The sequence below is a fragment of the Plecotus auritus genome, assembly GCF_963455305.1.
Source record: "Plecotus auritus genome assembly, chromosome: 9".
NCBI lineage: Eukaryota > Metazoa > Chordata > Mammalia > Chiroptera > Vespertilionidae > Plecotus > Plecotus auritus.
In genome coordinates, this window is record NC_137783.1 from 156,128,568 (window position 1) to 156,154,795 (window position 26,228).

The 26,228-nt window shown below is 59.7% G+C and overlaps 1 protein-coding gene across 2 annotated transcripts; it reads left to right on the top strand.

Moving 5' to 3' along the window:
• Positions 1–781: 781 nt before the first annotated feature.
• Positions 782–26,228, top strand: MOB2 (MOB kinase activator 2; the record flags this gene model as incomplete). Of its 2 annotated transcripts, none has more annotated exons than XM_080643058.1 (5): positions 782–881; positions 22,512–22,672; positions 23,348–23,441; positions 24,617–24,741; positions 25,225–26,228. In XM_080643058.1, 5 exons carry the CDS (start codon positions 865–867, stop codon positions 25,533–25,535), a joined length of 708 nt encoding a protein of 235 aa, XP_080499184.1. In that variant the 3' UTR covers positions 25,536–26,228. The 2 variants fall into 2 exon arrangements, with proteins under 2 accessions (XP_080499184.1, XP_080499185.1); XM_080643059.1 differs by lacking the exon at positions 782–881 and adding an exon at positions 17,558–17,667 and having other exon boundaries at positions 25,225–26,222.

Consider the following 26,228-nt stretch of genomic DNA (forward strand, 5'->3'; position numbering starts at 1 on the left):
GCCTCCAGGCATCATGCCCAAGCAGCAGAAGCCCCAGCCTCTTCTGGTCACTCGGGAGGGAGACCTCTGGTTCACCTCATCGGCCATACCACGTCCCTGGCCTCCCGCTGCTGCGAGGGAGGCTAGGATTGACAGGTTTTACTTGCTGGTCTCCACCTTGGGGGATTGCAGGATGCAGGGGCTCAGAATCACAGAAGAGGCCGCTGTGACCGGCGCGTGGGCTCAGTTCTCCATCTCTCCACCTCTCCTGGCAATGCTGCGGGCACCTATATCCGTCCATAAATTCCTTTCACCTGAGACCTTTCTGCTGTTGGCAACTGAGAGCCCTGCCTGCTGATACCTGAGACTTTCTGAGCCTGGAGAGAAAGAGAGGCGACAGGAGGGGATCTGGAGGCTAGGGCAGGGCTGGAGGGAGGGGCCCCTCTGCGAGTAGGGGTGAGGGGCTGCTTCCTTCTGGTGCGAGGAGCCGGCGGGGCGTTGGGGGGCGTTGGGGGGCGGGTGGGGGGGGAAGTCCGGAGAGCGGTGGACAGCCCAGGGTGTGAATGGACAGCCAGGGCGCCAAGACACAGTCCGGGGTGTCCGGGCTGCAGGGGGACAGTTCGAGGAGCGAAGGACAGTCTAGGTTCTGAGGTCAGTCCCAAGACCGGGGCGGACAGCAGGGTACACTCTCCGGGCGGCGCGGGCGGGGAGATGCAAGGGAGCGGGGCCGCAGGGACTACATTTCCCAGCAGGCGGCGCGCTAGCGTCACTTCCTGCGGCGCCGCGGTACGCGTGTGGGAGTGTACGAGCGAGTGTTTACTTCCGGCCGCCGCGGGCTGAGGGCCGAGCGTGTCGGGCGGCGGGCGCGGCGGGTCCCGCGCAGCCATGGACTGGCTCATGGGGTGAGTCGAGCGGCCGGGCGGGAGGGCCGGGCCCGCGGGAGGGAACTCGGGGCGCGCCGCGGACACCGCCGGTCAAGGGCATCCGGTGCGGGTGGAGCGGGCTGGGCTGGCAGGGGCGGCTCCATGGGGACTGGACTGGGGACCGGGGCGCCGGGCCAGTGACCGGCCGGGGCGCGTGGCGGGGCGCGAGCCTGGGAGCCGCTGCGGCGGGGCCGGACGCGGGATATCGGGAGCGGAGCTGGCTCGGTTTGGGCAGGACCGGCGCCCGCGCTGCCCGCCGCGCCCCGCGAGCCGGCCCAGGGGAGGCCGGCCACACCTCGCTGCTGGGTGTCGGGCGCCCGGGGAGGTCGGACCGGGTGCTGCTCTCGCCGGTCGCTGAGGGGAACTTGCTTCTAGAAGAAATAACTTCAGCACCGACAGAGAGCAGCTCCTTAAAATCGAGGAAAACGAAGCAAAGTAGCCCAACTTGACCCGTCAGCCGGACTCGGGAGGAGGATGAGCCGGGCGAGGCTGGGGGGGTGGAGAGGGTGCGGTGGGCGAGGCGCACGCCGCGCTGCGATCGGCGGATACGGGCCACGGGTGGAGTAGGAAGGAAGCGTGGGGCTGGGAGCAGCGGGCTGGGCTTCCCCTCCAGTTTGCTTTTGTGTTTAGCTGGAAATGAGAGAAACGAGGTAAAATGTCACACCGTCTCCAAAAAGTTTAGTGGCTAAAGTGATTGTTCTAACCGTTTACTTTTTGAGGGCCAAGCTCCATCTGTCCTTAGCCCTGATTTTACTAGCACTTCTCCGGAGGCAGGTTCCTTACTCAGGGGCTGGGGCTAGGGCTGGAGCTGGAGTTGGAGTTGGGGGAGCTGTTGCCGTTGGCCTCCGGCTCATGGAAAGGCTTGTCTGGACACTGAAGTCCGGGAAAGGAGGGGGAAGGTCTTTGTTTCCCCTTGCTGGGTAAAGGGCAGAGTGGAGGGTGCTGTTGGATAACCAAGGCGATGGGTTAGAAGATCCATCCACCTTTGCCTGAAGGTTGTGTGTAGTCTAGGAAAGGGGGATCCCAGGAGGGACAAGCAACTTGAGGGAATTATTTGAGAGGCCAGAGAGAAGTGCCAAGTGTGGTGGGGGTAGGTGGGGAGCCAGAGTGCAGGGGTCAGGGCAGCGTGTGGGTGATGCTGGGGACCAGCCTTGGTGTGGCCGGCTCACTTGGCTTCTTGGGGAGGCAGCACTGCTACTCAGCCCTGCTGCTGCTAGCTGTGTGACTTCAGGTGGCCACATACCTCTCCTGACCTCCTCCTGTGAAGTGGAAGTTGTGGTGCTTGCCGATGGCTTTGGGGGAGGGTGAGCACTGACACCGTGTTTGGCATTGCTGTGCGCTGCGTCCCTACCTGAGGTGTTTTGTAGGAGGCCTCTGAAGGCTAACGGCTGTTTGCCTTGTTTTGAGTTGCAGACACTGGCTTTCTGCATTTATTGGGAGGGACTGTATTGGGGACAACCTGGCCTCCCAGTAAGCCTGTTTCAGCGAGTACACTCACAGTGCCTGTGTGGGAAGGACCAGCCTGATCAGCTGAGTTGCTGAGGAAGCAGCTGCTGGTATTTTGGTATTTTGCCCCTTCTCTGCAAAGATGGTGTGCTTGTGTCCATAGGAAGCAGGTACTCCAGGGCCTGGAAACTGACCAGCAGACAGTCATTTAACTGGATAGACGCCTGTGCTTTGTGGACTCCGCTGTCACCGCTGTGACTATCCAGAAACTAACTAGTTAGGCTTAGAAGGGACTGGTTCTTGAGGTCCTTGCCAAGACTTTGGCACCCAGGCAGTCATCTGTGGAAGGCCCTTGGAGCACCCATCTGCTGGGCCCACTTCTGGGGTGGCTGGTCCAGGTGATGGACTAGAGGAAGACAGATCTGAAAGGGACAATGCTTGGAGCTGCTGCTTCCATGGGCCCCTGGGAAGGGAAGGAGCGTCCGCTCTGCCTGGCTGTGCAGTGGGCAGTTCCAGAAGGACACTGAGATGTGGGGAGAGGGTGTTGGTGGTTTGTTTTCTGTTGCCGTTAGCCTCCGGCTCATGGAAAGGCTTGTCTGGACACTGAAGTCCGGGAAAGGAGGGGGAAGGTCTTTGTGGAGTAGGAAGGAAGCGTGGGGCTGGGAGCATGTGTTCTTAAATTCAGTGGGTTGCATATTGGACATTATAAACCATGAATTCTTCCATAATTCCTTAACTAGAACCCCTCCCACTGTGTTCAAAAGGGGTATAATCTCATTTGTCAAGTACTGATCTCCCTCAGGAGTTTGTTTTCAATGTGCTGTCCTAGGATGCTGGAGCCAGCAGGGCCCAGGTGCCCCTCTGTCCCTCCCACATGTTTATTGAGCAGCTCCTGGAAAATAGGACGATGCAAGGCCTAGACCAGTGGTCGGCAAAGAGCGGTCGGCAAACTGGTTTGCCGCTCTGTTGACTAATGAGTTTGCCAACCACTGGCCTAGACTAAGCCACAGAGTGGGTGAGTAGCAGAGCCCTGAAGATGTCTCCCACTCGGGTCCACTTCTCACTTAACCGGTCCCTCCACTCCAGCGAGGACAGCCAGCCAGTGGCGCTTGCACCCGTTGCACGCCTTTTGTGCGCTCAGCACTGGGGCTTGAGCTGGCCCTCAATTCTTCAACTGGGTTTCAGCCTGGGAGATGTCAGGAAATGTGTTTTTTTATACTTCCTTGCTATTTTTATTAATTCACACCATTCAGTGTCAGCCATGTAGTTTGCAATATAGTTCTCTCTTTGTGTTTTAAATGCTGTTTATTCTGTTTTTCTAAGAAAGAGTTTCTTTGCATCAGTTCCATCTCAGGTGACAAAGTATGGACTCCACTAATGTAGCACTAAAGATCCCTCCGGCTGTGACCACTGTCATACCAGTGTGGCTTTTGTCACTGGAAGGGCTGTGCTGAGTAATGGGGAGGCCTATCTTCAGCTCTCCCGGCTGCATCTGAGGGAAGGGAGGTCCCTCAGGAAACCTGCTCGGAAGCCAGAAACCACGCCGCACGTTGCAGCTTGCCTCTGGAATCTGCCGGCCTGACTCAGAGAGGAGCTTCTTGGTGTGTGGCTTGCGTGCATCTGTGTCACCGTGTGTTTCCTGTGCTTGGCCTTGAGCTGGCTGTTGCAGTAGGTGTAGCACTTTCTTTTTCTAACTTGCAAAGGGTCACCGCTCTTGTGTGGTCTGCCTCTTCAGTCCCTGGCTGTCTCCACCCTGGGAAGCTGATAGCAAGGTGGCAGCCTGGCCCCTGGGAAGGAAGCAGCCCCAAGAGAGGCTGTGGGAGCCACGTCAGATTCAAGGATGTCTGCGGCAGCGTCTGGGGAAAATTTGTGTCTTATCCTTAACTGGCAGCCGTGGGCATTTATGAGCAGACGAGAGAAGTGCAGTGTAAATTTTACCAACAGAAAGCACAATGCAGAAGCTTCCAAGCTCTGGACATACAGAAGAGGAAATGTACTTCCTCCCTCTTCTGACTGCGGGGGCAAACCTGGGCGCCCTCCTCCTGGCCCTGGGTGGGCCCACAGGGTGTTGTTTGCAGGGACAACCCACCCTCCGGCTGGGGCCCAAAGCTAGGGGTCGCAAGCACACCCCAGGAGCCCTCTTCCCCCTTCCTGGGGCTGCGGACACCTTGACACAGACACGCCCTGCTCCTCCAAGCAGCAGTTGAGGTGAGGTGTCAGTCAGAGCTTCCTGGCTCTGGCCAAGGAGATAAACCTACCACAAGGAGATGCAGTGCCCAGTGCATGGCTCTGGGAGCTCTTGGCCAGTCGACCGTCTTTGCTGAGCTGAGCCGCAAGGCGTTCTGGCCTGTGGTTCTGCCTGCAGGAGTCCTGTGCTGGGTGGAGCCTGCCTGCCTGTATCTCAGGGACTGAGTGGCTGTCGCACGTTGCCTCCTGGGCAGGTGTTGCTGGTGGCTGGCCACTGAGCCTGGTTATGAGGGGACCCGACTGAGCTCGCCCCAGTCTCTAGGCTATTTTTGTAACAGCCTCATTGAGGTATAATTTACATACCATAAAGTGTACTTGTTTCGAGCGTACAATTAAGTAATTTTTAGTGAAATTACAGAGTTGGGTAACCATCACCACAGTTTAATTTGAGAATGTTGCCTTCACCCCAGAAGAAATCCGATGTCCATCAGCAGTGCCTCCCCGCTCTGCCCCTGCCCCCGCCCCGTCCCGGAAACCACTCGTTTTCTCTCTGTCTGTGGATGTGTCTGTTCTGGGCATTATGTGTAGGTGAACCACACCTGTGGTCTTCTGTGGCTGGGTCACTTAGTGCGACGTTGTGAGGCTCGTCTGTGGTGGGGGACAGGCGCGCATGCTGCACCCTGAGCCTGCCTGTGGCAGCCACCACGCGAATGCTGGCAGTGGGCATCTGCCCTGCAGGCCCTGGTCCTGGGAGGGGCACTGACAGGAGGCACGGGTGCCCACCTGGCATGCCATATGTGTCAGGCCGTCGTGGGAGTCACAGTTCCCTGAGCCTCGGCACCCAGCTCTGGGGAGGACTCCCAGCCCTGCATGCAGTGGTGTGGCTGACGTGGCTTCTCGGAGGCCCTGGTCATGGCAGCGTCGTCGTTGCAGTCAGGTTTGCTAGTGTCAGGGACACTGATGTGCTGAAGCCCCAGAGCGAGGAGGCACTGAGGGCACGGGGCGTGTGTCCTGTGGTCAAGTTGTCACCACGCAGGCTGTCCCTGCTGCCACCCTGCCTGGCCTTCGGGAAGCAGCGTGGCTGCGTGCACAGGGCTGCTGCTGGCTGGGGCTACGGGGCTGGCGGTGCCGTGGCCCGGGGCTGTGCTGACATTGGCTCCTACGTTTTCAGTCAGAGCGGAGAGGCCGTCCTCTGGGATGTCACTGTGGGGCTCAGAAACGTTTTGTCATTAAACCTGTGTTCCTACTGGGATGGCCTCCTACCTTTTTGGGTGAAGAAATGCTGGACTCCCTGAATTCTGCTGTGAGTTCCTGGCACTTATAATTCATGTAAAAATAAGTGTGTCGTCTTGTGGTGCCCTAGTTGTCTTCAGGGCCTCCTCCAGGCTGACTGGCAGCTGTCAGCCCTGCCGTGCTCCATGCCAACTTTCTGCACAGGACTGAGGAGCGGGCAGTGGCCACGGGGGAGCTGTGCTTCCTCTGGGTGCTTTGTGCTAGTTTCTCCTCGTTTACTGCCTCCTTCTCATTGGACTCATGTTTTAGGGAGGGAGGAGCACTGGTGGTTTGCTGGTCCCTGAGGTCTGAACTGTCCCCAGGAAGGCAGCAGTATCTACTGTCTCCTGAGATGGTTCTGTTAGGGGCACCACTGCCTCCCCCATGGTGGAGCTGGTGCAGAGAGCACCAACAGGCGACTGGGGAACGTGTCGTGGCCGAGTCCTCACCCCACACCTGCACCGCCAGGCTAAACACAAAGCTGGGAGCAGCTGCAGAGAGCACAGCCCGCAGGCTCCAGTGAAGAGACCTCATTGGGAAGGCGGGAGGCAAGTGCTGGTGAGGCCATGGAGAACAGGAGCCCCCACACACTGTTGGTGGAGATGTACATTTGGTGCAGCCACTGTAGAGAACAGTGTGGAGATTCCTCAAAAAAATTCGGGAAAGTACTCCCTTATGATCCCACAGTCTCACTACTGGATCTGTATCCAAACAAAATCATTATCTTGAAGAGCTATCTGCACTCCCATGTTCGTTGCAGCATTATTTTCAACAGCCCAGACATGGACACAGTCTAAGTGTCTGTGGATGGTGATAAAGAAAACGTGGTCTGTATACACAATGGAAGTTATTCAGCTGAAAAAAACAGCCCTTGGGAGGATGTGGAACTGGCCCGGGGTCCAGGAAGGTGCTGGGGCTGAACCCACCCACCTGCCCTGCACTCATGCAGTGGCGGGAGGGGCACATCACAGAGGCTCAGCGTAGCGGTCCCCTGACCACATGTGCCAGCAGCAGAGACTCGAAAACCACGGTGCACATATTTGACCTAATGCAGAGAATAGAGTGCCCACCAACGGCAGACTGCACACCCTCTAAGCACTGGGAACATCTACTGACGGGAACCTCTGCAGATTTCAGCAAATGGAAACTCTCCGGAGCATGTTCTTGGCCAAAGTGAATCAACCAGAGCTCAGCCACAAAGATCATCTGTATTTAGGAGCTAGGAGACACATTTCTGAGTGACCAGTGGGACAAAGAAGGGCTCGTAAAGGAAATGAGAAGAGTTTTAGCTGAAAGGTAATAACTCTGCCGTGTGGGATGCAGACCGCCTGAGAGGACCTCGAGCTTTCCTGAGGCTTCTCTCTGAAGAGCAGAAGCCTGTGGCTTGTTGGGTCCGTGCCCCTCAGGGCTCCTGGGCACCCTGCTCTTCCCCTGGTGTCGTTTGCATTTTCTCATTGGACTCGGGGACCACACTGAGAATAAGCCACCAGAGGCAGGGGAGCACGCTGTGCTCTGTCTGCGAGGTGGTCCCAACACGGGTCTGGGCCTTGTTGGACGGCATGCCTTTCTTCACTGTGTAAAGAGACGCAAGGTAAAGTGATATCTGTGTCACCTCCCACGGATGGAAGGTGAGATGCCAGTGTCCCGTCTCCTTCTCCACCCCCTAGACCTGGACAAGAAGAGTGTTCTCTCCGGCGTTTGTCTTTGTTCCCTATTCTGGGTCTTGCTGAGACCTGCTGTGGCCTCTTCCCGGCTGGTGGTTGGGAGCCAGTCCAGTGGGACTGTAACCTGGCGGACTAGGTTGTTTCCATGTGTGGTGGCTGGAAACAGTGTAGCAGGGGCCATGGGCATCTGTCTGTTGCTTTTTTTTTTTTTTTTTTTTTACCAGGGGAGTCAGGTGGCCCTCCCCTCGTTGATACATTTTGTCACATACTTTCTGTTAGCTTGTGCCTGCTGAGTGGCCAAGGGCCTGCTCTGGGGGGGCTGCCAGTTTTCAAGGGCTCTGCTGTCTTGTCACCTGTGTTTCGCTGTTAGTGGGGTGAGCCTGTTTGTGATCTCTATTACCTTCTGTGAGTTTTCCTCTGCAGGCTGCTCCTGGCATTCTCCGGATGCTGTTTAGAGTCACCTGGTCACGGCTGAGAAAGGACTTTTCTTCCTCGCTCCTCAGCTCCACTCGCCATGCAGAGGCGCTAGGAAGACAGAGGGCGGCATAGTCCCATGTCATGGGTTCCTGGAAGCAGCATGCTTGGCGCTGTCTGTGTGCACTGGCCTTGTCACTGCACAGCAGGAGATTCGGCTTTCCTGAGGGGCTGCTCCTGGCGGCCCAGGCGCCCTGCTCTTGCGCAGCAGACCCTGGGTGCCCAGGGCATCCAGGAGCTGGTGATGGGTTCCTCTGCTCACTCAGGACACTGGGCTGGAGGTCAGCGTCCCATTTGTAGGTAGGAAATCGAGGCCGGTAGCTGGCCAGGGGCCTGAGGCTGGAGGCTGGTGCCGGGTCGGTGCACTGCTCTCTGCTCCAAGTCCACTATCCCACTCGCCTCTGGGGTGGTCCGAATGCTCCCATCTCACTGCTGCCTTTTGGACCTCTAGACATGGTTCCCAGAGGCTAAGGTGTGCAGACCAGGCCGGCCATGGGGGAACTTTCGAGGGCTCTCGGGAGGAGAGAGAAGGTCTGTCCAGACTCCAGGACTTAAAGAGTCACCTTGATTCCCCTGTCCTGTTACCAGGGAAGACAGGTCCCTGGCAGTGCAAGTAGATAGATGGTCCACCAGGGGGCGCTGTCGACCATGCAGGAAGGCTGAGGTTCTGGGGCAGGTGACTACAGTGGTGGGGAGCAGCAGCTCTGTACCAGACCACATGAGTGTGGAACAGGTACCATGTCATCCACAAATGCCACCGTGGGCTGCTGGGAGCCGGAGGGGTCAGGGCAGGGTGAGAGTAGCAAGGTTGGTTTCACGGGGACAGACTGAGGCCTGCTGAGGGCTGGACTGGCCAGGCCCACCTCAGGCACCTGTGCACGTGTAACTGCAAAGTGAAACCTCAGGGGCGCACCCCCGCTGTCCAGGCCAAAACGTGTGATACATTCCACCAACGTGAATGCCCACCCCCCCACCACACCCTGGGGCCAGTGTCCCCCAGGATCAGGGATGTGCCTGTGACTCCAGCAGATCAGGACCTTCCTGAGCCACACAAACCTCTGAGTGGTGTTGGAATCTCAGGTGGGGGTGGGCATGGGTAGCGGTGGTGGGGACCCCCAACACGAGGTGCTGCGTGCATCCCGGCAGGTCAGAGACCCCCTTCTGGGCAGCGATGAGGCTCAGTTAGCAATGTGTTGAGGGTCCAGTAGAGGACAGATTTGTGCTTGTTCTTGGCCTCTCAGCACCCCCAGGGAGACAGTGGTGTTTGTTTGGAAGCCTTGGGCTGGGACCTGGGTACAGTCATGGCCTTGGACACTGACCCTCAGGGTTGGGTCAAGGCCATGGCTTTCTGACTGGGTGGTGCCGTGGGGCTAGGACCTACCTGGAGGGTCATCCTGTGATACTGGCAGGAAGTGGGTGGGGCTGAGCCTTTCGGGAGAGGCTGTTAGGGCACCGTCCAGTCCTGCCATCCAGCGCAGTGACATCCACGCAGGGCTGGGCCCTCCTCCGTGAGCGGTCCTGAGCCGGGTGGGAGGCCCTGCCGTCAGTGAGCAGAGCTCCTGTTGATGCCAGCAGCCCCTTTGTGTGCTGGAGATGCCGGTGCTGCCGGGAAGGGAGCTGGGCTGTCTGCCCACATCCTGTATCGCACATGGACCTGCTGCCGGAACCAAGGACTGGCCTTGTAATTGGACTTGTTCCCTCCCACCCCCACTGAAATGAGAGCAAAGGGAATTCTGGGAGGTAGAACCCACAGAAGCACAGGATGGGAGACAGCACAAACAGCATTGGATGTTGGGAAGCTGATGATGGGATGGAATGTGGATTTGGGAAAGGTGAGCCAGGGCCAGCAGGGGCCGCTGAGGGACCTCCACCAGCTCCACATTGGTAGGGCCCAGGAGCCGGGAAGGGGTGAGCTGGAGAAGCAGCAGTGAGTCACCCCCCCACTCCTGCTGTCTGCCCTGAGGGGGCACCTTCAAGCATCAAGGATGTCCCCCAGCCAGCATGTTGATGTCCCCCAGCCACTCTGGTCCCAGACCCCAGCATTGAGGTCTCCTCCAGGCAGAAGAATGGGGGAAGTCTGACCAACCCAAGAGAAGGGCCCCCAGAACTGAGAGTGGAGGGGTCGTCCTCCGTGTGCTGCCAGCGAGCCAGGTGGCGCCCAGTGACACCCCCCGAGAGCCCCACTGCCCTGGAGCTGCCAGGGTGCTCTTAGTGCCCACTGTGAAACAGGAGTGGGTGGCGGGCTCCCCGGGTGTTTTGAGGAAAACCTGCATAAGATAGAGCAAGGCCAGCAGAAAAGGGCACAGGCTGAACACCAGAAACCGCTGTGGCCACTCTCCTCAGAGACGCTAGGACTGCGTAGCCCCCACGAGAAGAGCAGCCAGAGAATGAATGAGAACGCGGGGCAATGAGAGGCCGCAGCAAACCGAAATCCTGACTAAAGGACCGGAGGGAAATGGGTGCACTTCTCAGCAAGTCGATCAGCCTGGCGTGGGCACCTGGCAAGCAGGGGAGGTGCAGAGCATCCATGTGTCCGTCCATGCGGGAGCTGCGGCCACGTGGGCCCAGCAGGAGCCGGAAGCAGAGGGACGAGTTAAAGGAACTCGGCAGTTTTCCGGATCCGCAAGCAGCGAGTTCAGGTGGAACAGGCTCCCGTGTGAAGGGCCTGGGGTCACAGCTGTGATGTTTCAGACACCAGGTACAGGGAAAGTTCCCAAAACCAGGAACCAAGCACAGTCCCACCCACATGCTAAACACGGTCCTCAGGATGCTGTGGGGGAACCCTCCTCAGTGCAGTCCAGGAGAGAGCACTTCCTGTGACCCCGTCTTCCTGGGAACCCCATTCTTCCCATGACCCCTTTCCTCCTGGGAACCCCTTCCTCCTAGGAACCTCTTTCAGGAAGCATTTGAGGGGACCAGTGCTGAAGGGAGAGGGAGGGGACTGTGGTACGGGAGCCCCCCCGCTGGTCGCCCTGCCAGTGCTGAACGCCCCGTCATGAAGAACCAAGGCTGCGGCCTGCCTTCTGGTCACCTGGAAGATCCCTAGGGCTGGTCCTGGCTCCTGCCCAGCCCCCTGTCCCTGGCCCCTGCTCCGTGCTGAGCGTCTCCTCCCCGGGCTTCTCTGGGTCTCCCCTCGGGAATCTGAAGTATGGACCGTGGCGTCTCGGCATTCCTCTCCCTTCCGGGCACACCCACATCTTATGCCTCCCCTCTCATTCCAAAGAGAAAACTCGTTTCCAATTAGAGGGGAATGTGCCCTTTCACCTTGGCCGCTAGGGCATCCAGGAGGAGGACCAGGGTCCTTCTCCCAGCATGGCCACCCCCATATCTCTGCCTGTGACCTGCTGAGTGTCATTCCCTCCATAAAAAAACGGGCACGCCCTGCCCAGGCGCGTGGTACCACAGGAAGGGAAGTAGATGAGGCCCGGCTGGCAGGGTGGCTGCAGCAAAGCTCTCGGGGACAGAGCCCGGTGGTGGGTTTTGACCCTCTCCCTCGCCCTCGCTGAGCTGCAGCCCAGGCAGACGGGGTTCCATGGGCCCGTGTGTGCTCACGGGCATGGGGCATCTCCAGTCTATACTTCACTGCGTTCTCCCCTGACCCTTGATGGTGGCCTTCCTGTGAGGGGATAGCCTGGGGCCCTGGGCTCAGGGAACGAACCGCCCCTCCCTGTGGGTCTGCAGGGTGACCAGGGGGTGGGAAGTCCTTCTCCGCCCGTTGGGCCCTCAGCCTGTGCCTCTCGGGATTCCCTCCCTCTCTGGGAACATTTCCACTGCCCTTCCACAGTGAGGGCACTGCCGTCTCTCCCTGGCATTTTCCCAGGCTAGGCTGTTTTTTTTCTTAGATTTCAGTGGTTTTTTTTTTTTTTTTTTTTTTTTTTTTTTTTAAAGATTCCCAGTGTTTCTGGAGGACCAGCAGGTTGCCAGGTCCATAGGAGTGAGGGACGGCTCTGGGTGCTGTGAAGCCATGGTCTCCTGCCTCTCCCAGGCTCCCCTGGGTCTGCCAGTGGCTGCTCCAGTCACTGCTCCCTCTCGGTGGCTGAGCCGCCTTCCTGTGCACTGAGCCTGGGCTAAATCCTGCAGCCAAGGCTTTTATACCACAGGGAGGGCGGAGTGACTTGGCAGGACCATGTTGCCCTTTCATAGGCAGCCTGGATCTGGCTGCCTGGGCTCGGTGCCTGCTTGGCTGGTGACAGCCAGGGGAGGGAAGAGAGACAGTGTCACCTGTCCCCTGCCATGAGTCCACTGGCTTTTCTGAGCCCAGGTGACCTCACCGTGGAGCAGTGAGCGCCAGCCTCTGTCCGGGCCTGTGCCCTGGGTAGGCAGAGGGCTCTGCCTCTCCAGCACGGGGCTCTGCTGCATTAAACAGGGTGCTGTTTACTCAGGGGTCTCAGCCACCTTGTCAGTGCCCAAGGCTGGTGGGCCCTTGTTCGGCAGATGCAGTGCAGGGTCAGAGGGGAGACTTGCCAGAGATGGTGCCCCATGGCCTGGGTACCCTGCCCCTCGGCCAGCGGTAGCTGGGGGCCAGGTGGGATGACCCGGCAGCTCCAACAGGCACTGTAATCGCTTGAATTGTGCCTTGACTTGAACTTGAAACAGACGGTTTAGGTGGTATGTGGGGTGTGCGGGTGTTTCTCTGCCTTCTGTGACCTAACACCCTGGCCCCAGGGTCTGTGGCCGCCCTCCTCCCGTTTGCGCGGGCTCCAGTGTCCCGGCGTTCCCATGGCTGGGCTTCAGTGGGCACTTGGCCTCCAGCCTTACCCCTTGGCCTGCCACCCAGAGGGTCTTCCCTCCCCTTCGGGGCCTGGTTGTACAGAGCTGTCAGGTGAGTGTGCGAGGTGAACAGGGTGAGCCCCACCCTGTCTGTGTCTCTGCCTCACCCGGCAGACCTGGCCCTGCCCACACCGGTGCCAAGGCGTGTCTTGGACAGGCAGGGCTGTCACCGCTCCGCTGTTCCTCGGGGCGAGCTGTGCGTGGGCGTCTCTGGTATGAGGCACTGTCGGCTGTGGGGGCAGGTGCGCTGGGGGCCTTTGCCTTTCCTGATCCCTCCCTCTGCTGTGGGGTTGGGAGGGAGGCAGCCATGCTGGCCCTTGGAAGTTTAGGTTCAAGGGTGCAAACACCTGGAGAGTGGTCGGAGTGTGCTGGAGGAGCAGTTCTGTAGACTGATCCAGATAAGGTGTCCCACCCGCCTGTGGCGTCACCCTGGGCAGCAGAGGCGAATGGGAATGGATGGGGTGATGAGGCCCAGGAGCTGGGGATTCCAGGTGGCCAGTGCCTTTCTGTCCTGCCTCCTCACACTCACAGGGCTCCCAGCCCAGTGAGGTCTCGGGAGCAGGTGAAGGCCTTTCTACCCATCTTGGGACACGCCAGGTTTGGGTCTCGTGGCCAGACCCACACTGAGCCTTGTTTCCATGGTCACCCTGGTGGCTGACCTGCAGGGGTGGTGCCGAGATGGCCTTGGTCGCCAGAGGGGTCGCTCCTTCCCTGTCCCACTGGACCGTGTGGGGTGGGACCTCTGGCCTCAGGAGGCTGTTTCAGTCCCTGCGCCAGTGACTCCAGAGTCAGCGTCCCCACGGTCCAGACCACCCCTGCCCCGTCTGTCTCCTTGGACACACACCCCGCCAGTGCTTCCTCTTATTTGTGTGGCAGGTCAAACAAACCGTAGGATGAAGTTAGCGCAGCAGCGATCACTGGGTGTGGCGATCCCTCCCATGAGCGCAGGACTGCCAAGCAGGCAGTTGTGCAGGTAAAGGGCGAGCCACCAGGCCTCGTCTGATGGTCTAGCGAGGAGCTCCGGGAAGCCGACCCTGTTCAGCAGAGTCATGAATCAGACGGCACGGGGGTCCCACACATTCCCAGGATGGTTGTGGGTGCTGGGAGGCAGCCGTCAGCACACTGGGCGACATTCCGGACATGACTCCCTGGCATGGTGATGGTAAGGCATGTGCCAGGCTGTGTGTGTGCCAGAAGTGGAGTGAGCACAGCAGCCAATGCTGACCATGAGCAGAACCTGAGAGAATGGAACAAGACAGTCTCGAGGAGGAGTAGGTGGGCATGGCGGGCGGGGGCTGAGCCCAGTGCGGTGGTCAGGAGCTGGGGAGGTGAGGGAGGAGGGCTTAGGAATAAAGGAGCACCTCTGCCCAGCAGTTACACACACACCTACATGTGGACGCACTCACACACCTCTCACACACGTATACTCATACGCGTAGGCTGGATTCAGTTATACTAATGCTCTCAGTTGTACATCTGTGTTCGTGGAAGATGTTGCTCTGTAACTTGTCCTGTGTGTTCTTGCCTTATTTGTGTCTCATTGAATTAGTTGGGGATTGTTTCCCCCTCTGTTCCCTGAAAGAGCAGGTGTAAGAACGGTATTATTTCTTCTTCCTTTAAAAAATAGATTTTTATTGATTTCAGAGAGGAAGGGAGAGGGAGAGAGAGAGAGAAGCATCAATGATGGGAGAGAATCATTGATTGGCTGCCTCCTGCCCGCCCCACTCTGGGGACTGAGACTGCAACCCAGTCATGTGCCTTGACCGGAATTGAACCTGGAACCTTTCAGTTCTCAGGCTGATGCTCTATCTACCGAACCAAACCGGCTAGGGCTGTATCATTTGTTCTTTATGGACCTGGTAGAATTCACCCTTAAAGCCACCTACACCTAACATTTCCTTGTAGAAAGGTTTTTAATTATATAAATTCAAGTTTTTAATTCCTTCTTGTATCGGTTTTGGTAACTTGTGCTTGTGCAACAAGTTGTCTGTTTCATCTACATTTTCTGTTGGCATAAAGCTGTTCACTATAGTCCTTGTTACCCTCTCAGTGCCTGTGGGGTCTGTAGTGATGTCTTTCATTTCTGATACTGGTTGCATCTCCCCCTTTTCTATCAGTCTAACTGGATAATTTATCAATTTTCTTAAACTTTTCAAAGGTAACTGTTTAATTCTTCATAAAGATGATAAAAATCTATGTCCATTTTCTGTGACATAGATTTTTATCATCTTTATTTCCTTCTACTTTCTTTGGGTTTAATATGTACTTCTTTTTTCCAGTTTCTTAAGGTGGATGTATAGATTATTGATTTTAAGCCTTTTAACATAATCATTTATGGTTATAAATGTTCCCCAAGCCCAACTTTAGCTGCATTCTACAAATTTTTAAAAATTCCTCACCCAAGTATACTTATGTTTATTTCATTGATTTTAAAGAAAAAGGGAGAGAGAGAGAGAAAAAAAACATCAATGTGAGAGAGAAACATTTGATCAGTTGCCTCCTGCATGTGCCCTGTCTGGGGATCGAACCCAAAACCTTTTGGTGTATGGGTCGACACTCCAGCCAACTGAGCCACCTGGCCAGGGCTTCTACAAATTTGTTACATTTTTGTTGTAATCTTTTCTTTGCATTGTGTAATCTGCTGTTCGGTCTATCTCATAAAATTACATTCCAGGTATTGTAATCTTCAGTTCTAAAACTTTCTGCTTGTATTTTTGTAATTTTATATATATATTTTTGAGAACCCTAATCTCTTCAGTCATTGTATTCATCCTTTAAGTCCTTGAATCATTGAATATATTTATTTTTGTTATTTAAAGTCGTTTTTACCTTCAGCATCTTTCTCGTGTTTGGGTCTGTTTCTGTCTTCTTGGTTATGGTTGCATTTTTCTGTTCCTCACCTGATATGCACATTTCTTGGGTTAGCTGTGGGTTGGCGGTGCCGTTGAAGGTCCTCCGACGAGGAGCGTGATGGTGGTTCCAGCGGGCTGTTCATTTGCTGTTGGTTCAGCAAAAGCTTTCTGAGGGCCGGTCTAGAGATACCCTTCCTCTGGGGCTGCTGCAGGTCTGCTCCCCCCGCGGAGCCTGCAGTGGGGCTCTGGGTGGGAGCGTGCTGTCTTCCTGCCCTCACGACCTCTGGAAGGCTGCTTGAGCGCCCGGCTCCTTGGAGCTGTTGTTTGCAAGGCTCTGTACATCCTCAGCCACGTGGTTGGCCCGAGGGTTGGGTGGCTCTGTCCACAGGGGCAGAGTCTCTTGATGGGGCAGCTCCATCCTGTCCGCAGCCACAGCTGTGTGCTTGCTCCGCACCAGCCTCCTGTGCGCCAGCATGCTCTCCAGCATCTGCCAGTTGCTTTGTGTATTTCACTGTTTGCAGTTGGTAGTGGTGGCGGTCTGGGCCTTTGTCTGTTGCTCCATCATCGCACAAGTGGGGATGAGAGTCCCTCTCAGGCTCGTGTTCCCCGTGTGTCCATTTGAGTTTCTGGTAGCTCCCCCGTTGTTCAGGAGCTCTTGTTCCCGATTCTCAGAGCTCTGGTGCCTCTGTTCAAATTTCTCTGCATGTCACTCTATTTCTGCGCTTTTCTGATGTCTGGGGCTGGTTACAGACGAGCCCGGAGGAGGTCGCAGTGATCCATGGGTGAGGGACCAGAGTAGGGTCTTTGGAAGGGACTCTGTTTGTGCAGCGTGATCTGCACGCAGACGCTGTGTCGCTGGTACTGAAGTGGACAGGCATGCACACGGCTCTGTGCTGGCAGTGGAGATGCCCGCAGCGGCGTGGGCACCGCACAGTCTCGGGCTGTTTGCTCCAGGGAAGGAACCAGGCGGAGGTGGCTGGCTCTAGGACAGGGCAGGGATGGGACATGGTGAGCCTAGAAGCACCCCTTAGTGCTCAGTTACCCCAGCTGCCTGGTGGTGTGGCTGGCCCATTGATGTCTGTCCCTGGACAATCTGGGTGGCTGTGGGGGCAGAGGGGCCTTTTGCACTGGTCCCCGTGGTGTCCCCAGGGCAGAGGCAGCCTTTCTGCACTGCCTGTTGTTCTGTCCTCACCGTGGCTTTGGAGTTGCCACAGTGCTGAGCTGGGTTGAACCTGGACAGGTGAGAAGATGGGAGGGGCCCTTTGTGGGATGCGGCCTTGGGGAGGGAGAGGTGGGTGGAGGGCAGGGCTGAGGTGGGTGGGGATGTGAGCATAGGGCTCCTTGCTAGGTGGGGCCTCTCAGTGATCTTTGTGGACTGTGAGCTGTCTCTGCCCCTCTGGTCAGCCATTCGGGTTTCGGTGCTTCCTGCTCTCCCACCTGCAGGCAGCTGTCAGGAAGGCTTGGCTGCACGCCCTCTCCCCCCACTGGAAGGCCCTGGGCAGCTCACGCCTGGTCTGGATGCCCCAAAGCCTGCCAGCCTTGTCTTCCTCCTGCCTCGGGCCGCGCCACTCTGCAGGTGACAGCCGTGTCTGCAGCCGCACAGGCTGGGCTCAGGCCAGGGGTGCTGTCAGCCCAGGAGGTCAGGGCAGAGCTGCCGCCTGCTCTCAGAAGAGCTCTCCCAGCTGTGTCAGAAGGGCCTCGAGGTGCCAGGGCCCGGCTGACGCGTTCTTCCCTGGGGCTCTGCCCTCCCCATACAGCACCGCCCGCATGGCGCCACTTTGAAAAGTCGACTGAGACACGCCCTCATCTAACCAGGCGGGCTGGCCTGGCCTGTGAAAGGAGCAGCTGTGTGTCTGCCAGGCCAGAGCCCTCCTTTCCCCTGCGCGTCCTCATTGGCTGGTGTCGCCTGCTCCCAGGCAGACTGCCCAGGGAGGGAGCGAAGTTGGTGCTGGGGCTCCCACTTCCCTCTGCACCTCCGCGCTGCCCCAGCATGCTGGGGGACCACAGCAGCCTCCCCGCAGACCGGGCTCTGCTCAGCCAGCCCCCCAAGACTGGACTCAGCTGCAAAATGGTGCTTCAGGCCGTCGGCAGAGTGCTCAGGTGAACGCTGGGCACGGGGTGCTGGTCAGACGACCCCTGGTCCCTGCCCTGGGTCAGGCTGCAGTTTTCTGCTGCCCCCGGGACTTGGTCAGGAACTTTGTTTGCGGGGGTTCCCCTAACTGCCTACCTCCTGCTGCTCGAGGGAGGGAGTTTGCCCCTGCAAGGAAGGGGCACCTGCATTTGGGAGGCCTGCTGGTGACTCTTTCTGGCCACAGCAGTCGTGCCTCGTCCCCTCTGAGCCTGCGGGATAGGCCTTCGCCGCGGGCGTGTGTGGCCTGTTGTCTCCTGGCGGGTGATTGGAGCCTGTCCATGAGGAGCCGTATCTGGAGAACTGACCTAGGCCATGGCCGGCTGGCCACGATCATTTGCATCTCTTCTACTGCAGGGCCTCCAGTGCCCCCACATGGGTAGCACCTTTCCTGGCGCAGTGTGCGTGTGCGTGTGCGTGTGCATGGGGGGCCCGAGGACAAAGGCTCAGCCCCAGCTGGGAGTAGAGAGGCCCTTGGGGGTCAGGGACAGTGCTGGAGGGGCCCCGGGGGTCAGGAGCAGCCGTCCCTTGGGATGTGTCACAGTTAAGCTCCAGCCTGCTTTCCTTCAGGTGATGGTAGTGGGTCCTCTGTCAAGTGGAAGTGTCTCGCTTTCCCAGTTCTGTCTAACTGTGAGTGAGTAGCAGGCCGTGGTGGGGGTCTGGCTGTGGGCCAAGCCTGATGGGTGGTCCTGGTGGAGTAACCGCTGAGTTCTAGAACCTGTGAGGTCTGTGCCTCCGGCCGTCTCCGGGCACCTCTGGTGTCCACCTCCCCGTGCTGCAGCAGGTCAGCTCACCAGGGGATGTGGAAACGTGAGCAAGTTGGCGGCACTCTCCAGGTCATTGGTTCCCATCGGGAAAGTGACTGACTGTCTTGGACAGCATAGGTGACCACGTGTGTGCACGCCTGTGTGCACTGTGGGTGTGTGCACACCGGTGTGCACAATGGAGAAGGGCTGGCCATGGAAATGGCCCCAGCCCCACGGAAGAACCCATGGTCTAAGCTGTGCGTGGGACCCCAGAGGTCCCGGTGAGCTCTCGCGGGGCCGGGGCTGGGGCTGAGGCTGTGCTCAGTGGGGCCTGGGAAGACTCCAGGAGAAGGTGACACCTGGGCTTGGTGTTGAAGGAAGAGCCCCTATTTCACAGGCAGAGAGAGGGGAACCCGTGGCCACAGCACAGTGGCCACACGGTGGCTGCAATTTGGGGCCAGCAGCTTGCACAGCTCCTGCCCTACCTTCCTCTGGCTGCCTCCGGGCAGTCTCCCTCCTGGTGGGGCATTAGCTTATGAAAGCCCCCTTTGTTTGGGGGTGCTGACCACGGGCAGTCAAACCAGGAGAAACAGTCCGGCTGCTGCAGCCTCTGGAGGTCTGACTGTGGAGATCTGACAGGACCGGACAGGGGTCCCATGGCGTCTCCCAGGCTCTGTGCCTGTCGGGGTGCAGTGGCGCCAGGCTAGTTGGGACCTGAGAGAACAGTCAGGCCGGGAAGCTCCAAGGTTTAGGACAGTTCAGGCCCCACCCCAGGGCCCTGCATCAAAAACTTGGGGGTGAGGTGTCCCTGGAAGGTGGAGAGCCCCAGTGCCAGCGCCCCCTGCATGTCTGTGCCTGGCCGTCAGGGGTGACAGGGTAACCCCACAGCTCCGGCCAGGGTCGGGGCTGAGTCCCTGCGCCCCACAGTGCCCTAGGGAGGAGGTTGGCAGGAGCCTGCCTGTGCCTCCGCCAGGAACATAGCTGCCCCTGCCCCCGCCTGCACACTGCCCCCCAGACAGCTCTTTCTCATGTCCGTGCCCCTGCCCTGAGGTAGCCTGTAGTGAGGAGCGTTGGCTGAGGCTCAGGGTGGGTCCTGCTGGCCGGCCTCTCTGTGGCTCCCCTTCTCAGACTACCAACAGCACCCCTGTCCGTGGAGCAGTTTCTGTGGGGCCTCCCAGCACCTGAGCACTGGGCCCACTGCTCACATACCCTCGGTTCCTGTAACCCTGCTCCCTACCCCAGACCTTCCAGTTCCCACGTCCCTCAAGACTATCTCCAGACACAGCCACCTCTGGTCCTTCCTGCTCTCAGGGTCTCTACCCTTCTCTGACTTCCTACGGGCGTCCCTTCCAGACCTGCCTGCATCCCTCTCCTGACGATGGCCTGAGCTATCCCAGCACCCGCGAGGGAGTGAGGGAGCAACAATGCATGCACAGCAGGCTGAGGGGAGCCCTAGGAAAAGAGGGGAGTGCATTCGCCCTGTACCTGGGGACTACCAGCCCTTGCCACCTGACTGATGCTTTGAAGATTCATCCCATTTTCAAACCCTGGAATTTACTTGCTGCTCCTCAGAGCGCGGGGCCATGCCAGCCAGGTGCCTGGGGCCGCGTCCCTGGGCTGTGGGGCAGGGCTGGCGCTGGGCACTCTCTGTGTCCCTTCAGCTGGTGCCGTCCCACCGGTGCTCTGTGCGGGCAGGTGGGGGCCTCCTGCGTGTGGCCATGTTCCTAGAGCCAGACTCCTTTCTTCGCCGATGGGGAGCAGTCCCAAGCCACCTCCAGTGGGTCCAGCAGGGACATGGTTTAGGTCAGCACAGATGGCCCGGGGGCTGTGACATTGGATGGGTCTCGTGGACAGGAAGCGTGCAGGCCTGTGTGATGCCCATGATGGTGGCAGTGGCTGGTTGTGGCCGCTCCTGTAACAGCCACTCCAGGCTAGTGCTCAGGCATGTTTGTGAGTCACTAGGTGACACAGCTCCTAAGTAGCAAAGTGTGGAGGTAGGTCAAGCAGCCAGCTCCACGGCCTAGGCCCCACCTCGCCCCGTCCCCACACCGTGGTCACCAGACCTGGAGGCCCAGGCTGTGTGCACCAGCCCTGCAGTGGCCGTAGGCCAGTGTGCGTGAGTGTGGGGGAGGGCGGAGCAGCCTGGTCCAGGCGCTGGACACGGTGTGCAGCTGGTGCAGAGGCTGGCGCTGGTGCAAGGTGTGTCCTGCAGGCATGTCCCACCTGTTGGGGCCAAAGGCACCGGGACCTTCCTGGCCAGTTTTGGCTTTCTGACGGTGGGGCATCACTTGGGAGCAGGGCCCAGGGTCAGGAGAAGGGCTGTGGGCAAGGAGTGGCATGGCCCCCTACCCACCCACTCCCAGTGAGTGTCTCAAGGCATCAGCAGAGCCCCGGTGCTCCCAGCCCTTCCTGGGGCCTGGTCTCTCTCTGTGGCTCCGACCTGGAGAAGGCCGAGGCCGCGGGGCGCTGAGAGGTTCTGTGCACATGTGTCTGCAGTGAATAGTTCACCCCCACGGGGACCCCTGAGTGTCCCCTGAGAGTGTGTGGCATCCGTGCTCACACTCCAGCTGGCCCACCCAGGCAGGGTCAGGGCCCCAGGTCTGGGTCTGTCCCGTTGTCCCCAGAACCCGGTGGCCCCTGGCACTGGCCACTGAGGCCCTGCCCCAGAGGCCAGCACACGTCGCCTTTTAAGGCGAAGATCTCCTGTGAGAAGCAGGAGGGAAAACATTTCCCTGGCGTTCACGGAGCATTTTTTCTTCCTGTTTCTCAAATAAACTACCAGCAACTTTTCAAAACAGAACAAAAAAAGGGTAAGGTCAGGGAGCTGACCCCACAGCCAGCTGCCGCCCCCCCTGCCATGTGGGCCTTGCCTGGGGTGTGGGGGAGGCCCGCCGAGGCCCCAGGCCCGAGCTATGGGGACAGCTACAGGGGCCAGGAGAGAGCGGTTGGCTTCTCCTGCAGGTCTGAGGACCCTAGAGAGTGGGCTGCTGGGGCTGGCCAGCACCCGACCACACAGCCCTCCTGGGTTGCAGGAGGCAGGGCTGAGGAGGGGCTCCTGTGTGCAGGGGGACCCTCCTAGCGTCCTGCCCATGGGCTCCAGTGTGTGACAGACTCAGCGACCTGAGTCTAACCCAGCCTGGGCGGGCGTCTCCAGCTGCGGCTCCAGGCCGCTCCTTGGGCAGTTTTCCTTTTTGGGGACATGCCACCTCGTTGGCCTGCCTCAGCTGCAGGGACCGTGGCCCGGCTCTGGCCTGGGGCAGTGGCAGGAGGCTGGTTCTGGGCCACGGCCTCCACCGAGGAGGAGATGCAGCCCCTCAGCACAGCGAGCATTGGTTCGTGGTGTTTAGCCACCGATGTTCACTATTCAGATGGAAACAAGACATGTTAGAAATATGGATTCATTCATGTAAAAATAGCCACACACATTTTTGTGGAAAGAACTGTTTTCCTAAATAAGAAAAAACTTTAGTGAGGAATGGCCATTTCTGCAGATTTCTGGAGCATTTGGCTGACACCTCCCTCTCCCTGGAAACCTTTCCCTGCACTCGAGGGAGCAGAGGCAAGCGGGACAGGGGTCATGCTGGTGAGCCTGCAGCCCGTGATGATGGGGCTGGGGTGTCGGCAATAACAGTGCTCAGGAAGGGGGCCGTCGGGTCAGATGTGCAGGACGCCTGCCCACCACCCACCTGCCTGTGGGACTGTTCATGGGTCAGGGTGAGTGATGCCCGACCCTGTGTCCTGCTTGTCGGTCCCGCCTTGGGCACCAGGCCCTTGGCGTGGGCCAGGATGGCTGCAGGGCTGTGGCGTCCCACGTGGGGGAGAGCCCAGAGTTCCAGGTTCAGCCCACGACGCCAGGCTGCCGGCTCGTGTGTCTGTGTCCCCCTCGCCCTTGCAGTGGCCAGACGGCTCTGGTGGCCAGACGATGGCTGGGGACGGCACGTGGTGCCAGTGGGAGAGAAACCCCAAGGCATCGCTAAGAAGCCTCTTTGGTGCCCCACGGGCTGTCTCCTGGGCTTCTGGAGTCCATGCCGGCACTTGCCGGGCGGTGACGGTGCTCCTTTTCTCGGCAGGAAGTCCAAAGCAAAGCCCAACGGGAAGAAGCCTGCGGCCGAGGAGAAGAAGGTGTACCTGGAGCCGGAGTACGCCAAGTCCAGGATCACCGACTGCGAGTTCAGGGAGCTGGTGGTGCTGCCCCGGGAGATCGACCTCAACGAGTGGCTGGCCAGCAACAGTGCGTGGGGATGGGGGGCGGGGGGCTGCTGGGCTGGGAGCCACAGTGGCTGCAGCTGGTAGGGAGGCAGTGCAGGTGGCTGCCCTCCGGGTCCTTGGGGATCCCCAGAGCTCTGTCTGCAGAGGGTGTGCTGCCCATGTGGCCAGTGGCCTGGCTGTCACTTACCAAAAAGGAGGGCTGGGCGCTGAGGCATGGGGTGGCCAGCCCTGCAGTGCACTGAGGGGCCTTGGTGTGGGCCCTGAGCAGGCCTGGGGCTCGGGCTCACAGAATGCCGCATGAGGGCCGCCTGCCCACGTGGTAGGATTCTGCAGGGGACTGGCTCTTCTCCGAAGCGTGGTGGGGTGGAGCGGCCTTCTGTGTAACCAGTGCCCAGGCAGTGCCCCGTTCTAGCTGGGGTGTGTAAAAGCAGGGGTTGTGGCCCTCACTGAGGTGGGAAGTTTGCCCACCATTGTGGGGGGCTCAGGCCCGATGGCCACCAGCCTCCGCCCCGCCTGGTAATTGCTGCCTGTCTGGCGGTGGCTGGTGGCTGCTCCCAAGGCTGGTGCTCCACACGGGCGTTTGTCTCTGGTCTGTGAGCAGTGCCGGCCATCCCAGCTCCAAGCACAGAGCACTACCCTGGGCAGTGGCCTTGTGCGAGCTGGCAGAGCTCACGCCTGCTCTCCTCTCCTCCTGCAGCCACCACGTTCTTCCACCACGTCAACCTGCAGTACAGCACTATCTCGGAGTTCTGCACGGGGGAGGCGTGCCAGACCATGGCCGTGTGCAATACGTGAGTGCCTCCCAGCCCTGGGGACTCGGTGGGCTATGGGGCCATGACCCCGTGGCTGCACTCCCGCCTCTCAGACCTGCTCACGGTCCCTGTGAGGTCTCCCGGTGGCACGGGGCCTTCCTCAGCAGTGCTCTCTTGTCCTCACGGGGCCCAGGGCCTGGCAGGGAAACGGTAAGAGAGTCCGGCCAGGGCAGGGACACTGACCATGCGGGTCCTGCTGGGGCATGGGTGTCAGGAGCTGGCCTGAGGCTAACAGGCCCGATTCCTAGGGACAGGACATGCCCGATGGGCTTCCTAAGACAGCAAGCCCCGTGAAGCTGCAGGCGCTCCCTGCTCCAGCCGTCCTCGAGTAGAGGCCCCTCCTTGGGCTCCTGCACTGCACGGGGAGGGAGGCCCTGACAGGCCTGTGCTGGTCGCTCTGTCTGGGAGCTCGCTCCCTGTGTGTCCTCAGCAAGCAGCCCCTGGCAGCACTGCCTCAGCTCAGTGCAGGGTGGGAAGGAGAGCCACCATGTGGCCCGGGCTTGCCCCAGCCTCCAGAGCAGGAGGGAGGGATGTGGACACATGCCGACAGGAGGCTGGTGTCCAAGGAGGAGCCAGGAGCTCCTCTCTGTGGCCCCGACACACCGCCCTGCATCATGCTGCATACTGGCTGTGCTGGCTGAGATGGCTCTCAGCCCCTGGGTCCTGCTCTCCTGGCCTCACTGTGTCCCGGCCAGGGCCAGATCACGTGGGAACAAGGTCACATGGCACCGGCTCTCTCTTCCTTGTTTTTGGGGAAGAGCATGAGGTTGGCTGAGGTGTCCTCATGTCCCCAGCTAGCCACTGCGAGGCACAGCCCAAGGTGGGCGGGGCCAGGCAGGGCGGGGTGAGCTGGCAGGAGGCCACAGAGTGGGACTGAAGTGGCTCTGCAGCAAGTGCGGCGGGAGGTGCGAGGACGGGGTCTTCTTCCCTGGACTCTGTCAGACTGGTACAGTCAGCCCCCTTCTCAGACACCACTGCAGGTCCCACAGGTGTGTCCCCAGGGGCTCAGAGGAGAAGCCTGGGCGCCTGCCACACCTCCACCAATGGTGGCCACCCACCTGGTGCCACCTCTGGACTGCAACAGGCCCCTCACCCCAGGACCAGGGTGCCTGTGTGGCTGGGGTGGCCCGTGACCAGCCTCTCTGTCCCCACAGACAGTACTACTGGTATGACGAGCGAGGGAAGAAGGTCAAGTGCACTGCCCCCCAGTACGTCGACTTCGTCATGAGCTCGGTGCAGAAGCTGGTGACGGACGAGGACGTGTTCCCCACGAAGTATGGTAGGTCTCTCAGAGTGCCCCTCCGTGTGAGGTGGGCGTGGCTGCAGGTGAGGAGCAGGCAGCTGCCTGACCTGGCGTCTGCCACCCTGGGTCAAGATGCCCTCCCCCCCAGGCTCTGGGACCTGCGGGCCTCTAGCAGCCAGCGTGGGTGTGTCCAGCTGGACAGGGCTTGGCGGGCTCTGGGCAATCCTGAGCTTCCATGTGCCTCCCCTGGGTCCAGGCCACGTAGAGGGAAGCATGCAGGACCCCAGGGTCCAGTTCAGGTTGGGGCGGCATGTAGCGGGTCTCTGACCTCTGGTCGCAGAGGTGGCCCGGGAGGTCCAGCTCTTGGGGGCTGGGCCCCAGGGACAAGTCACTCAAGTGTGTGCTGGTGGCTGCTCAGGAAGGGCTGCTGGGGGTGGTCCTGCCTGCCTGGTGAGGGTTCTGGGGGGCAGGAGGGACGCTGTGGGGAGCAGGGCCAGGATGACGCGGCCCTGTCCGCAGGCCGAGAGTTCCCCAGCTCCTTCGAGTCCCTGGTGAAGAAGATCTGCAGGTACCTGTTCCACGTGCTGGCCCACATCTACTCGTCCCACTTCAAGGAGACCCTGGCGCTCGAGCTGCACGGACACTTGAACACCCTCTACATCCACTTCATCCTCTTCGCCAGGGAGTTCAACTTGCTGGATCCCAAAGAGACCGCCGTCATGGACGACCTCACGGAGGTGCTGTGCAGTGGCGGGGGCCACGGTGGGGGTAGCACGGACGGGGCCAGCGGCGGGGGTGCGGGGGCACAGAACCATGTGAAGGAGAGGTGAGCCGCACGGCCAGACAGGCGTGCACGGTGCAGAGACGGTGGCACGTGTGCCTGCGTGTGTCCGCCTGTGTGCGCACATGTGCTGGGCACGCTTGGCAGGAAGTCGGAGAGGTGATGCTGCCCAGGCCAGGCCACGCAGAGTGTGGACCCCGGAGCCGGCGTCTGCCTGCTTCCCGCGCCATTTTCCTGTTGGACGGACAAGTGCCGCTTGTCGAGAAGCACCTGGGACTCCTTCCTCCGCTCAGCACACCGAGGGGACTCTCTCTGTTTCCTCCGGGCTTCCTTTCCTTGTCTTCTCTGCGGCCCGGCCCCACCTCCCGGCTCTGCCGCTCTGAGAAGTCGCCAGAGAGACGGGGCTCCTCCAGGCCTCGGGCTGCAGACCTGGGGTCCTCTTGGTGTGTTGTTTCAGGGCGGGTTATCTTAGGTTCCTCCTCTCTCCCCTCGACTGGATCTGGGCTGTTGGCAGCTCGGCGTTGGGGGGAGGGGGAGGCCAGTGATGCTCTGTAGGGGCCCCCCAGCCCATGTCCCCGTTCCTCCTGCCCCCGCTGCCCAGGAGGGACCCCTGGACTAGCCAGCCTTGGGACCGAGGCATCAGGGGCGGCAGCCTGTGCGGAGTGGCTGTGGGCAGAAGGCAGAGCCTTGCGCGCTCTGCTCCTCTCTGTTTGCTCGAATAAAAAGAATTCGCTCAGGTCAG